Genomic DNA, 17,203 nt, shown 5'->3' on the forward strand with positions numbered 1-17,203 from the left:
ATATGCCTGTAACGACGTTCTTCAGGCGTCGCAGTGCTATGACAACTGTCACCCCAAAAGACGGACTGTAGCTAACAGTCAGGGTGCGGGATCATGACTTCCCGTATAGATCTATACACATTTGACACGTTCTCGTCGCGGGAGATTCTGGTTATAGACAGGACTTACTGCAGTACTTTCTAATAAAGAAAAGTAACGTTTGAAGATGTACGCGTCTCATGGATTCTCAATTAAGTCTATATTAAAGTGATAGTTTTGTATGCAAAGTTTATCCTTTTTCAAAATGTTTGATAAAGCAAAATCATAAGTTTTTAGAATGTATAAAACGATTTAACAATGAAAGATCATTATATGCTTCGTATAAGTCTAATGCACACAAAGTATGACAAGAGTTTTCCATAATAGTAATGAGTTCCAAGTGGTTTATTTGATAATATAAGTGAAGTGAAAATTTATAAAATACACGATAATAACCGTATGTTTACTTGTATTCCCCCCCCCTAAAAGAGTGTAAAAGTATTTAAAAATGTATTTAAAGTGTGTTAGAAAGGGGTATGAACTCACTTGACAACTTGAAGATAGCGAGATGGAAAAACGGCAGAGTTTCGTCTCGGGAAATGGATTTTCCTCGGAAATCTCGGGATTCCTCGGGAGAAAATCGACCTTCGGATCTTGTACGAAGCGACCAGGGCTTCGGGGTAGTACGAGCACGGAAAACGAGGAAAAACGCGAGAGAAATGAGAGAGAATGAGCCCTTTCTTTGGAAACCTTCGTATGCTATTTATAGAGAGGCTGGTCTGCCTCAGTACGCGGGGCGTACGCTAGTACGCAGCGCGTACGCGTACGTCACGCATGACCGAGGCCTCGACTGCCTCGGCTTCGGATGGGACGGATCCCTGGGTTCGCGGGTCGGATGGGACGGGTCGCTGGCACGCGGGTCGGATGGGACAGCGGGTCGGGTTCTCCGGATCGTGCGACGTGGACGATCCGAGGCCGTGGCCTCTCAGTACGCGGGGCGTACTAGGGTACGCGGCGCGTACTATAGCCCTAGGCTGACTCCTCTTCGGATAATACCGAATTTTGAATAAAAATTATATATAAATTAATTATCAAACTTCAAAAATTCATATCTCCCTCATACGAACTCCGTTTTTGGCGTTCTTTATATCCCCGCGAAGGTGAGACTACGATCTACAACTTTCATTTAGATTCCGTTGGCAAATTCCGAAATTATTTTTATTATTTATTTATTAAAGTGACGTGTTTAAGGAATTTCTTTAAAAATTCATAACTTATTCATATGATGTCCGATTTGAGAGTTCTTTTTATGCATGTTTGTAGTTTAACGATATCTATCACTTTCATTTAGACACCTAAGGTCAGAAAATGTTTTATTGAAACTTTGCGTTTTTACGTAACTTTGTATTGCTGGTTTTTTGTCGGAAAACTTATAATGAGCATAACTTCTTCGTTATAACTCGGATTTTTGTGTTATTTATATGTTTGGAAACCTTAAGATGATAACTACCACATAGTGTACTCCAAATAGAGTTTTTGAATACTTCATATTCTATTTCCTTTCTCAAGGAGGTTACATGACTCGATCTTTACTGACATGAAATAACGGGTTGTTACAGTCTATAATTGATATTCCCCTTTTCTCCCCCTTTTGTGTCTTCCTTTTCCCCCTTTTTTGTCTATCTTCCCCATTCTCGCATCTCCTTACAAGAACAAAAAAAAAAAAAAAAAAAAAAACCACGCTACAGCATCGCAACTCCTTCTCTCTCTCTCTCTGGTGGTCGACGCCCCTTCCTCCTGCACTTTTCCCGTCACCGCCGGTGCTTCTTCCTGCTGCGTTTTCCCGTCACCGATAGTGACAGGAGTTGCAGGCTCCAACAGTCAGGGTGCTATTAGTCAGCAAACCGGTATGGCTGATCCTTTAGCAGACTTGGCCGGGATTCTTCGCCGTCGGGCTCGAGAGACGGGTCAGATGCCCTAGGTCCCACATACGGATTATAGGCCTCAGCTCCCACCACAGACGGATTACAGACCTTAGTCCCCACAAATGTTTTTTAGGACAGGTGGTAATGATGGGTTTGAGGACTATTGTTTTGAGGGTGCAGATGCAGAGGCAACCTTTCGGTCACCACATACCCCACACACACTGATGGCACCGAACACGCCATTGACGTCGCATGGCTCCGCCTCTAGAGGCATTTCAGGAGGTCACGACTCGAATGCGAGTGATTTTCACGCCTCATCGTTGCCCCTCATCAGACGACATGGGGAAAAGTTAGTGTTTTCATCATTTAAAACTTAATTTCTTGGTGTTATAATTATACTTATATAGTTTTTTCAATATTGTAGGTTTGGGGATCAAAAAATCCACAGCGCGTGTATTCATCTCTTTTGGGAGAATTTAGATCATCCGTGGGCCCAGTTCAGTGATATTCCAAATGAGGCTCTTCTACAGATGTTTTCGCGTTTCGGGGTAATATATTAAATACTTGTTATTGTATCTTATACTCATTTGTTTTTAGTTTGTATTTTTAAATTTACTTGTTATCTTTTACAGACAATGTACAGGTGGTATTCACAAGAGAATGAGAACATATTTGATGCATTCAAGTGTGTCCTCAAGGATAGATACAGAGATAGGATGAAAGGTATCAGGAAACAATCTGCCGACATGGCACGAAATGATGGGAAACCCCTCCCCCCAAAGTTTTGTAGCTACTATGATGGGATGCATAACTACCGCCCCGAACGCGTACCGGAGACTGTGTGGCAACGTTTGTGTGATGTAACGGATATGATACATTATTATTTTTTTGTTAAGTTTTTTTATTTCTTATTATATTATTGTATATATATATATATATATATATATATATATATATATATATATATATATATATATATATATATATATATATATATATTCTTTTCACAGCATTGGTCCACAGAGAAGTGGCAAAAGAATTCAAAAATCGCTCAGCAGAACCGCAACACCGCAGATTCTAGTGGGTCAACAGCAAGACACACTGCGGGTAGTATAGGATTTGACCAGCACCGTAGGAAATTAGTAAGTATCACAATAATAAATTTTATTATTCTTATTTTGTTATAACACTAACTACATTAATTGTACGTTGACTTTTATGTAGGAAAATTGATGGGTAAACCACCCACACAATATGATGTTTTCGTGCAGACGCATGGCACCGCCGAGTCAAAGAAAAAATATTTTGAGGGAAATCATGAAAATATTGAATATTGCTCGCAGACGGCCAAAGAAGCACTAGTAACTTATCTTTATCATTTATGTATATTGATTGTCTCATTTTTGTATATAACAATCATGTTTTTTGTAATTTGTAGGAGGGGTATCTGCATGGGTTGGTCAACAAATTTGGTGAAGATCCTTCAAATCGTAAGGATGATGTAGATGTATGGGAGGAAAGCCAACTTAGAAGAAAAGGAAAGAAGAAGGGTGCTATCTATGGGATAGGAGCATCGGATATACATTTTTTGGTTTTAGGGACTCCATCTTCCCAATCCACCCAGTCCACCCAGTCGGATAGCACACAACAAGAGGTATGTTGATAATACTAATTAAATTGATAATAAACAAAAATATGTTGCTAATATGGTTAAAAGCTAGGTAGTTTGGTGAGAATATTGATTAAATTGATAATAAACAAAAGTATGTTGCTATTATGGTTAAAGGTTATGTAGTTTGTTGATAATATTGATTAAATTGATAAAAGTAAATATATGTTGCTATTATGGTTTAAAAGTTAAGTGTATTGCTATAATTATAAACTAAAATGCATTGTTACAATAAACTAAAATAAATTGCTATTATTGTTTAAGTATTGAATTGTGTCACCATTTTTTAGGTTGATAGGTTGCGTGCACAAGTTTCTGTCATGGAACAACAACAACAACAAATGAAAGAACAAATGGAGATGGTTATGAGGATGATAAATATGTCTGGAAATCAACCCCATGGTCCCCCCGATAATCCACCCGAGGACAATTGATAAGTATTTTGGAACAATTGATAAGTATTTTGGAACAATTGAATTTGAAACACTTGTATTGTTTGCTTGTTTTGTTATGCCTAATTTGTATGGTACTTGAGACATTTGTATGGTATTTAAGACAATGGAATTGAATGTGTCAAAGTTGGTATTAGGGACATTTTTTGGTGTATTTTGGACAAATTGAATTGATATGGTATTTGACAAAAAATGGAAATTTTTAAATTTTTAAAATTTATTTTTATTGATAAAATGAAATTAGCTACGGACTAGCTACGGAAATCCGTCGCTAAATAGGTCCGTAGGTATTCCGTATGAAGAAAGTCAATTTTAGTCAAACTTGAGTTCTGTCGTTAATCCGTAGGAAATCCGTAGCTAAACAGTTCCGTAGCTATTCTGTAGGAAAACACTTGCGTAGGTAATCCGTAGCCATGCTATTCCGTAGCTATTCCGTAGGAACATACACCCGTTGGCAATCCGTAGGTATTCCGTAGCAATTACCGGCCGTAGCTATTCTGTAGGTATTATACCTACGGAAATATCCGTAGGTATTCAGTAGCTAGTCCGTAGCAATTCCGTAGGTAAAAATTTCCCACGGGCATTTATGATACAGGATATTTTCCGTAGCAAATCCGTAGGTATCGCTTTATACCTACCGAATAGCTACGGATTGTGCCGTAACTATTACCCTAGTTTTCTAGTAGTGTATTATTATTATTTTATTGAAGAACAAGTTATTATCTTTTATTGGTTTAATGAATCAGTTAGTTTTATTTGTTTGAATAGTAATATAGTTTATGTAAGATGTTCAAATATATAATCATTTCATTATGTACGTAAAATCCTTTATAGTATCACACAAATTATAACAATGTATATTTAAAATGTTACATATTATTTAAAACATTACATTTACGTATTATCATTTTTATAGTTTCTTGCCACCATATAAATTAACTCAAATATTTTTAAAAACTTATTTTTATTATCATATAAGCTAATAAATATTTTTATCAAAAAAGAAAAAAAAAAACTTATTTGATTATAGAACATTTGTAATTATTTTATACAAACTTTGACCTGATTTTTTTTTCACAGTTTTCTTTGTAATGAGCGATTCACGCTACAAATTTGGATATCGGTAATTCATTATTTTTTACCTCTAAAATATATTATTTTGTGTCAAATATAAAAAGAATCTAACTTTGAATTTCATAGCTTTTGCATAATTGATGTTTTTTTTTATTATCTTCTTTGTAATACGGGTTATCCATACACATATCATATTTGGAATTTGGATATCAGGAAGTCATAATTTGTAAGCTCTAAAGTAGGATCATTGGAGTTTTATGAAAATTTTATAAAGATAACTAATTTTCATATGAATATCACGTATTGTTGTTATAATTTAAATATAAGTTTAAATTAAGCTATAACATGTTGCCTTGGTATATAAGTGGACATTAAATTCGATACTATACAAAAGTAGACCATTATAAGTGTTTTTTTGGAATATTAAAGCATCAAGATCACTACAAAGATCACTACAAGAAGATTGAGCAACAGCGGCGATACTTGTCGCCGCTGATACCTTTAGCGGCGACATGTCGCTGCAAATGCGTCGCCGGTATTGTTTCGTCGCTAATATGCTTAATGTCGCCGCTAATGCTCATAATCGCCGCTAATACAACGCGTTGTTGCTAATACTACCCGTCGCCGCTAATAGGTTGTTGCCGCTAATAACTTAGTGTCGCCACAAAAGCTGTCGCCGTTAATACTCTTTTGATTTTTTTTTTTTTAATATTAAATTTATAATCAATCCAACTATTAATCCATATAACATTTGAAAAATCTGATAAGTTTTTATAGAAATATTAGTACATATTATACAATCAATCCAAAATATTAATCCATACCACATTAAGTATTCTTCCAAATTACAAAACGTTTCATAAAATCCTAAAATAACTACTCGCGTTCATCATCATCTCCTTCATTATTTGGTGGCGGCAATGAGCGAAACCACTCTTTCAATGCTGCAGAACAGGTCGGGTCCTGTAGTATTGTTTGGAGCATTTGCAACTATAAATAAAACAAAATATATTAACAACATATCAGAATAACATTATAATTTCATACAAATATATACATCTAAATTTCATTTTCAGGCAATGTGGTATTAACATAAATTTCAATCCAACAAATGTATATATTCATGTCAAATTATTATTATTATTGTTATTATTATTATTATTATTATTATTATTATTATTATTATACATTATTGTAATCTAAACATAAATTTCAAAATATACACAAAATGCATAATTAAATTCCCACAAATCTGAAAAAACACACAAATCAACAAAATAATCCAACAAAATGCATAACCACTTCATATCTCAAAATACAAATATAATCACTCAATAAAATTGAAAAATACTCACAATTTATCATCTAAATTAACACCAAAACAGAAAAATCATAAAAAAGATGAGAAATTCGACCTTGGTTGGGGCAATTTCGGAATTTGGCTAAATGCCTTCGGTTTATGGCTGTTTTAGGGGAAGGAGGGGCTAGCACCGGTCCAAGAAGCAATTCCTAGTCCACCAAGTTGGAAAAAATTCGTGATATTGAAGAAAGAAAGAGAGAAAAACGAGAGGAAGGTGGAAGGTAAGGAAAAAAATGATAGAAAGGTAATCTGTGAAGGGGATATCTGCATTTCGCATTAGCGTCGACGCTAGGGCAATAGCGGCGACACTAGGGCATTAGCGGCGACAAGCGGAGGGAAAAGTCAGCGCGCCTTTCCGCTTTCCTCAACAGCCGTTAGATCGAAAACAAATCGGACGGATAAGGTGAAAATAACGCAGATCGCTAAATCAAAGCATTAGCGGCGACACCTAGCAATAGCGGCGACATGTAACGCGCCATTTACATGTCGCCGCTATTGTTAGGTGTCGCCGCTAATGCTTTGTTTTTTTGTAGTGGATCACAAAAAGAATACAAAACATTATAGATAGTACTACACGTATATAACAACCTATAATCTAAAAGCATATAATATGAAAACTTGATTTAAAAAAAAAAAAAATAATAAATAAATAAATAAAAATCCAAACAAATTAACACTTGTACCGGTTAATTAAGGCTGAATGCAGCAGGAAGGAGGGACCCATTTCCATACTTTGAACCCCCCAAAAGCCGGAATTCACTAATTTCTCATTATGAAGTCGGCCGCTTCCCATATAAACAATTTTCTTTATGTTTCAAAAGCAAGGACCCTAGCTTCATACTTACAAATCCTTCTTTCATTTGTGGGGGCTAAACTAATAAAATACTATACAACTTATTATTATACTACTATATAATCATTCTCGTTTCTTTGTAGGGCATATTTTCATATGTGACAATACACATCTCTATTTATTTTGTAGGCCATGTTTGTGAATATTTATTTTTCCGTTTATCGGTCGCTTTCTATAACATCCCATTATAAAGCCGGGATCCACGAGAGGTATAGAAATAAAGGAATGGAGCGGGAGCCTTACAAGTTGGAAATATCTATTCGAAAACCCAATGATCGAGCTACACTTCAGGCATAGCATACATACCACTTCAACTTCCTATTTGTTCTTCACAACTCTTGAAGGTAAAACAGTTAAACTGCTTAAATACTAAGCTCGTCTATTCTTTTTTGACCTCGCTCACATCTCATCTCTTTCTGCATGACAAGTTGCAGCCTTCGTCAATTGATGATATCAAGTAAGTGTATATAAATAGCACGTCGCTGGGATCTACTCAATAGTACTTATTCAAAATATAAACATGAAACTTGTTAAGTTTACCCATAATATAATATATAGTAATATAGTGATGCTACCCATCTTTTAGCAATAATACTAATATACAACGTGAAACTTGTTAAGATTTTACTTGTTTAATTAATGAAGTTATATATTGCTATTATTGCTGATAAAATGTAAATATGTTGGTATTATCGCCCGAAGAGGTGTTTTATTTTTAATTTTCATAAACAATATGTAGTGGCCACAAGTTTAAAGTGCATGGCAAATAGGCTTGAAAACATAAAGGAGGAAGGCGTCGAGAATTGGCTACCGGCGGCATGTCCACTGCCCCACACTCCAACCGAATCCATGGAGTTTCTAGGGAGGTCATGGAGTGTTTCATCTGTGGAAGTCTCGAAAGCTCTTTCCCACACTTTTGTTGAAAACCCTAATTTATTTTGCAATGTTGATCAAGGTAATCAAGAGAGCTCATCTACAATGTCAGAAGAACATGTAAGATCCCTTTTTGCTTCTATCTTTCAGTAATCATGGGATTTATCATCATCTCATAGAGACTTATAGGATGTAGTTCATATTTTGTTTTCCAACAAAACCTCAAATGAATAAGTGAATATACATTCTATCTCAAAATTCTGTTAAATATTAATTAGGGAAAATGACTTACAACCCCAACTAAGTTTTCAAATTGTTCATAAAATCTCAATAATGTTTTGCCTGTTCAAGAAAACTCAACGAACTTAACATTTATCTAGAAAAACCCAACGAAGTTTCCAACCGTTCAAAAAATCCCAATCATCTTTTGTCTGTTCAAAATGTTAAATTTATTGGTTTTTTTTTAACAGACAAAACATGATTGATGTTTTTTGAACGGTTTTAAAACTTTGTTGGTCATAAAGGTCATTTTCCTAATATGGTGATTTCCATAGAATTGAATAAAAATATAACATAGTTGAGTTTTTAAGATAAATGTTAAATTTGTTGGGTTTTTCTGAACAGAGAAAACATGATTGGGGTTTTTGAACAATTTGAAAACTTCATCGTAAGTCATTTTCCCTATTAATTAAACTTGTATATTTTCATTTTATTGCAGCAACCTCAACCATTAGCAAAACCAGATAGCCCTCCAGTTTCTCCGAGAAAAAGTGATGAAATGAAGGTGAGTGTTATATATGCATGTATATTAGCTAGCTATCTTTTGGTTGCTTTTGGTCTACAATGAAAGGATGTATATAGAATTCGTTAACATCAAATACTTTATAGAACTAGGCATCGAGTAACATAGTATCAAAGGTTGTTTTTAAAATTTTCAGCATAATGTTTGACTTTTGGGTATTAATCAGCGAGAGTACTTTAATTTTATGGCCATAAGACTGAGCCAAAAGCACAAAAAATCGGAGAAACAGTAACTGATCGAACACCGAGATATTTACAAAAACAAAAACGATGGTTTGGTTCTTCGCTTTTAATAAAACAAAAATTTTAGGCTAGGTTTGGTTTTTGTTTTGAAACAGAAAGTACAAACCAAACCATATCTTATGTTGTTTTTATGACATACTAATTATTTTTTATTTGATTAACTAATAAGGTATTTCTTGTTTCCATTCCATTAGTTGTGTAGTTAGATATAAATTTTTGGGATGCTTTTTGCGATTATTACATTATGCAAAATTCAATGAAATATCTTTGTAATGCTTTCATGGACTATGGCTTCAACAAGCCCATATATTGATCAATTGCTATTTTTATTGATCTATACAACTCAAACACTCAAAAACCAAAAAATGGAAACACCCAAATCCATCCGCTCAAACCTAAGAACTAAAACCTGAAACTGGAAAAACCGAACAAAAACGGGGTTTGGGCATTAGCAAGAAACCATGCTCACCCATCGTCTAATCCGCTGCAGGAATTGTTTCTGATTCATCAAGCTCTCAACCAAGATTTTCTTTCTAATCATCAATTACTCAAAAATGGGGTATGTATATAATCTAGGCTACCTTGACCACCTGCATATTTAGTATTATAATAATGGGCTTAATGCAAGAAATCAAAAGAAAAAAAATACTTTCATTGTTTTGTATATTATGGCCTCTTACTTTCATGTTTTCTTTTATAGCGTTGTGATTTGAAAAATCTACCCAATTGTAGCGATGTCCTAATAAAAATAAAAATCAAATTTGGATGACATTGCTACAATTGGGTAGATTTTTCAAAGTGTGATATCCTAATAAAAATAAAACTCAAAATAAAATGCTATATTCGGACAGATACCTCAAAGCAGAATGTAATAAGAAGAAAAAAAAAATTGAAAGGGAGAATGTTTTAACTATAAGAAATTAAAGTAGGATGCTATAATGCACAAATAAATGATAGTACGTCACTATTTTTGGCATGTAGCCTTGTAACAATTTACTAGGGATAAATGCAAGGAATAACATTTTGCTTTTTATTTCTCTGTTTATAATAGCATATTTTTTTCATTTCTATGCAAATTGTTTATCAAAAAGTCTACCAATTACAGCATTCTCTTTAAACAAAAAATTATAAGGACACTTTACTTGGAAAAAGTTATCCAATTATAGCAGTCAAATCACTTTATATTTTGATGACATTGATATGATTAAGTAGATTAATTCGAAGTACAACGCTATAAGAGAGAAAATATGAAATAAATTAAGATTCAATAGTAAATAAATAACTGAAAGTAAGTTGCTAGTTCTTCCAATTAACCCATCATTATTATTCCATCTACAGCTATACAGAAACATTATGAGAGGAAGGACAATGGGTAGATGGATAAAGGATCAGAAAGAGAGGAGGAAGCATGAGATAAGAACACACAATGCTCAGCTGCATGCAGCAGTTTCAGTGGCTGGAGTTGCTGCAGCAGTGGCTGCTCTTACTGCTTCATCAGCAACATTAAGCAAAAATTCAGGTAATAAGGAGCGCTCAAAAACATCAAATGCAATAGCAGCAGCAGCAGCTCTAGTGGCATCACATTGCATAGAGATTGCAGAGGACATGGGAGCTGAGCATGAACAGATTTTATCAGCTGTAAATTCTGCTACTATTGCCAGGAGTAATGGTGATATAATGACTCTCACTGCTGGAGCAGCCACTGGTAATAATTGGTTTTTAAGTCTCTTTTCTTTTGCTAAAGAGGACAAACATGCATACACTAGAACTGGAACTAGAACTGATGTTAATGGGACAAAAATTGCTATTTTTGTCCTGACCAAAAAGGTGGACTTTCTTGTTTGTGAAAAGACGTGAATGTTCTTCTCATCCTGTCTGGTCATGCCCTGTGTGTGACAAACACGACGAAAATGTCAATCTTTTAGCTAGACAATAATTAAATGCATCTATTAATTATGAAAATAGAGGAAACGAAAGATGCCATTTATGTGAAAGAGGTTTTACTACTAGGGCTAGATGAAATGCATCATAACCACGGGCATGCCAAAAAATATGTGTACTCAAAAATAATATATTTTGACACTTCAAAAATATTTGCCACCAATAAAAGAATTAACTTTTTTTTTGCCCATCTTCATAAAATTCATGGGTCAACCCTTGATCACAATATATTTCACTTATTTGTGTGTTCTCATATTCTACTTTCTTTTCTTTCTATTAAGAAGTTGTACTTCCATTTTCTTAGTTAGGTATTGCACTTTGAAAAAATGGATCTAATTATAGCATTCTACTTTTAGTGTTTTTTATTAGGACATTAGGGACTTTTTTTTTTTAATATTTAGATGACTCTACTATATAACTTGATAAATTTTTTGAAGTACAATGTTATAATAAGAAAAAAAGCATGCGATTTTATAATAAACAAATCAATAAAATTACGTTTTTACTTCTTGCATTTTACTAACACACACTTATGGGTGACTGTAAATATATTATAAAAAAAAATCCTACAGCATTGAGAGGAGCTGCAACATTACGATCTAGGCTGCAAAAGGCTCCTACAACTATGGCATTGGCTGAGGAACACGTTGAAGAAGGCAAAGAGTTAAATGTCTTGGCAGCCTTAAACTTTGTTTTTAAAGGGGGCGAACTTTTGAAGCTTACAAGAAAAGGTAATTTCACAAAAAGTATGCAAAATGTGAGTTTCGAGGAAGGGTTTTGAACTATTATGTGATTATCGATACAGGGGACCTTCATTGGAAGCAAGTTTCTTTCAAGGTCAATACAAAATGGCAGGTAATACTCAATAAATGCTATCTATATATGTATAATCCTCTCAAGATGCTACATAAATACCAAATTATAACATCTATTTTACCAACAGGTGGTAGCAAAAATGAAAAGCAAGCACATGGCAGGAACTTTTACAAAGAAAAAGAAGTGTAAGAAGTATATATGATATCATACTTATAAGATTTATAATATTGATTTGTGTTAATATGAAAGTGGAATTGCTACTCCTGCAGTTGTAGTCTCTGGAGTCTATGTTGATGTCCCAGCATGGCCTGGAAGAGAGATGGATGATAGTAATGAAGAGAGGCAATATTTCGGGATAGAAACCTCTGAAAGAGTAATAGAGTTTGAATGCAACACCAAAGACGAAAAACAAAAGTGGATAGAGGGCTTGCAACATTTATTGAATTGTCGAGCTAATATGCCAAGGTTTACGTAAAATATATCTTCATTTGATCCATGGACTTTAAAAACCTTATGTTATTGGCGTGTAATCAAGAATTAAAAAAAGCATTGGGTTTGTTGGAATTGTAAAATGAGTGGATTTTATTTATGTTAGTGATTGTGTTTACAAAATAGTGTGAAATGATGTATTCACGTAATGAATTTATATTCGAATAACATTTGTACAGCTCTTTCAATATATCCTACAAAATAAGTACACAACAAAATATACTTATTTGATGAGAGTATACTTGTAATGAGGATTATAGAAGACGTGCTTCTTTCAATGGTTGTGGCAATTTGTTGGTATTGATACAACTTCACAGCCACGTTTTAATTATTGTTTTCAAGTTATTTTTGTATCACTTTGTTAGTTTGAATCGGTAAAAGTCATGTTGGATGTAGTGGTTTAAGTGGGTAGAAGTGAAGGTAGAATACATTCCCATACGTATCTCATCCCATTAAAACACCATAAATATGTTTACTTGTGGGCCTTTATAGAATAATAAAATAATGGGCTATACAAAGATACAATTATAACTAAAGATACACTAACAACCCCTGCAGTTGGAGCAGGAGGTTCACGGATGTTCAAACTGGATCTAAAGTCTAGAAATAAAGACGATGGCAAGCCCTGCGTGAAAATATCAGCAAATTGGTTAAAGGAGGGCACATGCATGACTTGAATCTGACCCACGACGACTTTGTCACGAACAAAGTGAATATCCATCTTAATGTGTATGGTCCTTTGATACTGAACGGGATTTGTAGATAAGTATACCGCACTTACATTGTCACAATAAACTAGCATGCCACAAGGAGGTGGTTGAAAAAGTTCACGAAGTAAGTTACAGATCCAACAACATTCAACATCTGGTACCCCCGGTACTCTGCCTTGAAACTGAATCGTGAAACCCTCCCTTGTCGTTTGGAGGACCATGATATCAAGTTGTGACCTAGAAACACACAATAACCCGAAGTGGAGCTGCGAGAAGAAGGACAAAATGCCCTATTAGCATCCATGTAGGCAATAAGACCTCGATCAGGAGATGCATATAACTGAAGACCATGATCAATGGAACCACGGATATAACATAAGATGCGTTTGAGAGCATTAATGTGTGGTTCTTGCGGGTCGTGCATGTATAACCATATTTGATGAGCCGCATACGCAAAATGTTTGGGCGAGTAAAAGAGAGTAAAGGTGTGATACTATAGACCGCTAGCAAGACTGTGATATAAGGTTAGATCTCTTACCGGAGGACCAGACGGTCCTAATTTGGAAGAAGTATCTTCTGGGGTGTGAGACGGCTTGCGCTGAAGTTAGAACATTTTACCATACGTATCTCATCTCATTAAAACACTATAAATATGTTTCCATATGAGCCTTTACAGAATAATACAATAATGTTAGTGTATTATTAGTTATTGTGACAACCCGGAACTTCTGTCTTGTATAATTGGTCAATTCTATCAATGTTAAACTCGATTCTGTCACCTTTTAACACCGTTTGAGGGTTTGTTAAAGTATTCTAACCCCTGTACAATCAAAATTTGGGTTATAGGTCGAGTTATTCCAAGTCATAGCACAACATTCGGGCCATACACCCTCTTGGGAGGAGTGTACGGCCGTACAACTGGGTGTATGGCCGCACACCCACCCCACAACCGCACACTCAGGGTGGTGGGTCACCCACCCCTATAAATATGAGGATACCTCCTCTCTTTCACCCTTTTCTTCTGTTGGCTGCACTCTACCACTTTCTCTCTCTATAATCTTCATCAAAGCACCCTCCAAAGGCTTCAAAAACGTAAGTGACTCATCCCCTAACTAGTTACATCTCATGATTCTTCATATTTCGGCCTTGTTCTTCATCCTTTGAAGGTGTACGGCCGCACACCTTCATAAGGTCGGCCATACACACCTTAAAGGCTCTCCAAAGTGAGAGTTTGGTCCCCTATCTTCTAGTTGGACTTAGTATTAGCCTTAATGCACCTCTAAATCGACATCTTGGACATGAACATGGAGAGTGTACGGCCGCACACCCTTTTGTATGGCCGCACACCGCTTTGTACGGCCACACACACACCCTTAGGGCCGTACACCCACTTTGATGTTCATATTTGGCTTTACACTTGCAAAACCACTAAGTATGGGACCTATAACATCATGAGTGTACGTACACTCATGGGCCGTACACCCATGGCTGTACACACCCTTAGGGTGGTGGTAGACCTCCCTCATTCGATCATATATGGTTCCGACACTTAGTTCAAGCATTTCAAGGTCCTTAGAGCGGTTTCCTATAATGTTTAGTCATGAAATACCCTAATCTAATGCATATATATATATATATATATATATATATATATATATATATATATATATATATATATATATATATATATATATATATATATATATATATATATATATATATATATATATATATATATATATATATATGTTAATAGGATCCATTTGAGTTCGAAATTTAAGTTAACACTCGGCATCCATACCAATCGTACATTCAAATCCTACATCAACAGTGAGTTCATACCCTTACACTTTTAATGTTTTGAAATGTTTTCAGGTGGGCGGGGATACAAGCCAAACACAAGGATTTTGTGAACTAAAACAGAAATTTTTTTCATCAATTAAAACTTATGCAATTGACACAGTTTAATAGATTTTCGTAAATCATTTGGATACGTTATCCCTCTTGTAACATGCGGAGCATGAGGGTCACATTCTAATCAAACTTGCATAGTTTTCATAACATACCACAAACATAACTTTTCAGTCAAACTATAATAGGTATAGTTTGGGAACTTCTTTACCGGTTTTACGATTGTGAACTACTCACATGGTTGATCAGATAAACTATGATAGATTTAGTTTATGACACATTACAAGAGTACCACGGTTAATAATTCTTTAAGTATAATTATTTGTACTCTACAAAAAAATACCTCGAATTCAAGCACAAAATAACATTACCTTTTTCATTTTATTACTCGTAAAGTCGTTAACATATACGGGAGACACGTCCTTAGGCGCTTACAACGTTAACTAAGTGGAGGACTACCCTTATGAACCAGAAATTCCTGGAGGGAAAGTGTGGCTTTTATGTATAGATCTATACGGGACTGACTATTCTGCACCTGGCTGCTAGCTACAATCGGACCGACAGGTCTACGGGTGACAAATGTCATAAAGGATATCGGCATCTGTTTCATGTCGTATCAAGTTTAAGTATGGTCATAAAACTCGCCAATACTTTGTCAGGTTTACGGAATAATACATCTCTTACGAACCATTGCTTTAATCACATAAATATGGATTATATTTATACCTTACCATTTCAGAAACATTAAAGCAACAACAAACACAAGGGAAAATAAGGGATTTTCCCAGTAGAAACATACTTTACATACTGGTGGTAGCCAAAGTTTTCAAACGAAACATACTTTACATACTAGTGTTAGCAAGGGTTTTCAAACGGAACATCCTTTACATACTGGTGGTAGCCTGGGTTTTCAAACGAAACATACTTTACATACTGGTCATAACCAGGGTATTGATATGAATCACACTTTACATATAATGAAATTTATCATTTATACAAATTCAGTGACTAGTTTTCATTACAAAAACATGCTTATGAACTCACCAAATTTATGCATCAACGCTTTCAAAACCGCTTGTATTCTCAGGAAAACAGTAGATAGGTACTTTTACCAGCTTCTGGAGAAGACGAAGCATTTTGGAGTCTCGTCTTTTACTCTTGTCATATAGTAATGTATATAAATTATTTTTTTCAAACAAATGTAAATATTCATATGCAATGTAATGGTTGTGTTTACTTTGATTACTATGATGCAATTGTTGTTATAGTACACATGATGTCATCCACCTCCGGATGTTTTCGCCATTGTTTTTATGGTTCGGGGGTGTGACAAATTGGTATCAGAGCTATTGTTTATAGCGAACTTAGTATACCGAACCTTACAAGGTATACAACTATAAACACTAAGGGGTTAAAGTGCTATGAACTAAAAGTATACTTTTAAAATATAAGTATTTTACAAGAAGTATACAAGTATACCTACATACCAGAAACAATATCACAAGTAGAACAAAACAAAAGTATATAGATGTTGGACACTGTAGTTAAACATGGACAGTTATGTAATCATGTCTAGGGTCAATATAGCCCGATCAACTATATTCATTCGAGCATGACCAACATGTGCTTGGGAGTGACTGTGGTGTTGCAGCAGGCCTAAAACTTACCAAGTATACATACAACAAGGTATCAATAGAACAAAATATACAACTTAAAATACTATAGGAGTATTTTATCCAGATCCAAATACCATGTAGAGATTCATTTCAAGTGTTGCTACTTATTTCTTCCTAGCGATAATTTCCTTGTATTAGTAACTTTCCTTGTTTATCGCTTAGTAGAACACTTTACCTATCAGATGGAGATACATCTTGTTTCATATCTCTTAATTCAAAAGCCTAAGGGACTTACCATCTTTTTCTTCCTGGATCTTTATGGAACAAGATGTCTCCAAAGAAAAGACCTAATAGAAAGAACAACAATCCTCCAACAAATCCAGCTCCGCTACCTCCTCAGTTCGATCCTATTATGTTTCAGGTAGTTGTTACTGATGTTGTAGCTGCCGCAA

General features: G+C 34.9%; 2 protein-coding genes across 5 annotated transcripts; both read left to right on the forward strand.

The window, feature by feature from the left end:
- The first annotated feature begins 3,174 nt into the window (after positions 1–3,174).
- On the forward strand, positions 3,175–4,055 carry LOC144999935 (uncharacterized). The gene is made up of 3 exons (XM_078959082.1): positions 3,175–3,304; positions 3,382–3,597; positions 3,903–4,055. Exons 1-3 carry the CDS (start codon positions 3,176–3,178, stop codon positions 4,044–4,046), a joined length of 489 nt encoding a protein of 162 aa, XP_078815208.1. The 5' UTR covers position 3,175; the 3' UTR covers positions 4,047–4,055.
- A 3,500-nt stretch (positions 4,056–7,555) lies between these two features.
- LOC144999603 (phosphoinositide binding protein) lies at positions 7,556–12,704 on the forward strand. 4 transcript variants are annotated; one of them, XM_078958732.1, is made up of 10 exons: positions 7,561–7,695; positions 7,786–7,808; positions 8,091–8,344; positions 8,943–9,008; positions 9,759–9,827; positions 10,607–10,973; positions 11,782–11,940; positions 12,015–12,064; positions 12,153–12,210; positions 12,295–12,704. In XM_078958732.1, the coding sequence occupies exons 2-10, from the start codon at positions 7,799–7,801 to the stop codon at positions 12,498–12,500; spliced, it is 1,239 nt and encodes a 412-aa protein (XP_078814858.1). In that variant the 5' UTR covers positions 7,561–7,695; positions 7,786–7,798; the 3' UTR covers positions 12,501–12,704. The 4 variants fall into 4 exon arrangements, with proteins under 4 accessions (XP_078814860.1, XP_078814857.1, XP_078814858.1 ...); XM_078958733.1 differs by having other exon boundaries at positions 7,566–7,695; positions 7,780–7,808; XM_078958731.1 differs by lacking the exon at positions 7,786–7,808 and having other exon boundaries at positions 7,557–7,695.
- Positions 12,705–17,203: the final 4,499 nt, after the last annotated feature.

This window comes from Lactuca saligna, chromosome 6 (assembly GCF_052625555.1).
Source record: "Lactuca saligna cultivar CGN05327 chromosome 6, ASM5262555v1, whole genome shotgun sequence".
In the NCBI taxonomy this organism is placed as follows: Eukaryota; Viridiplantae; Streptophyta; class Magnoliopsida; order Asterales; family Asteraceae; genus Lactuca; species Lactuca saligna.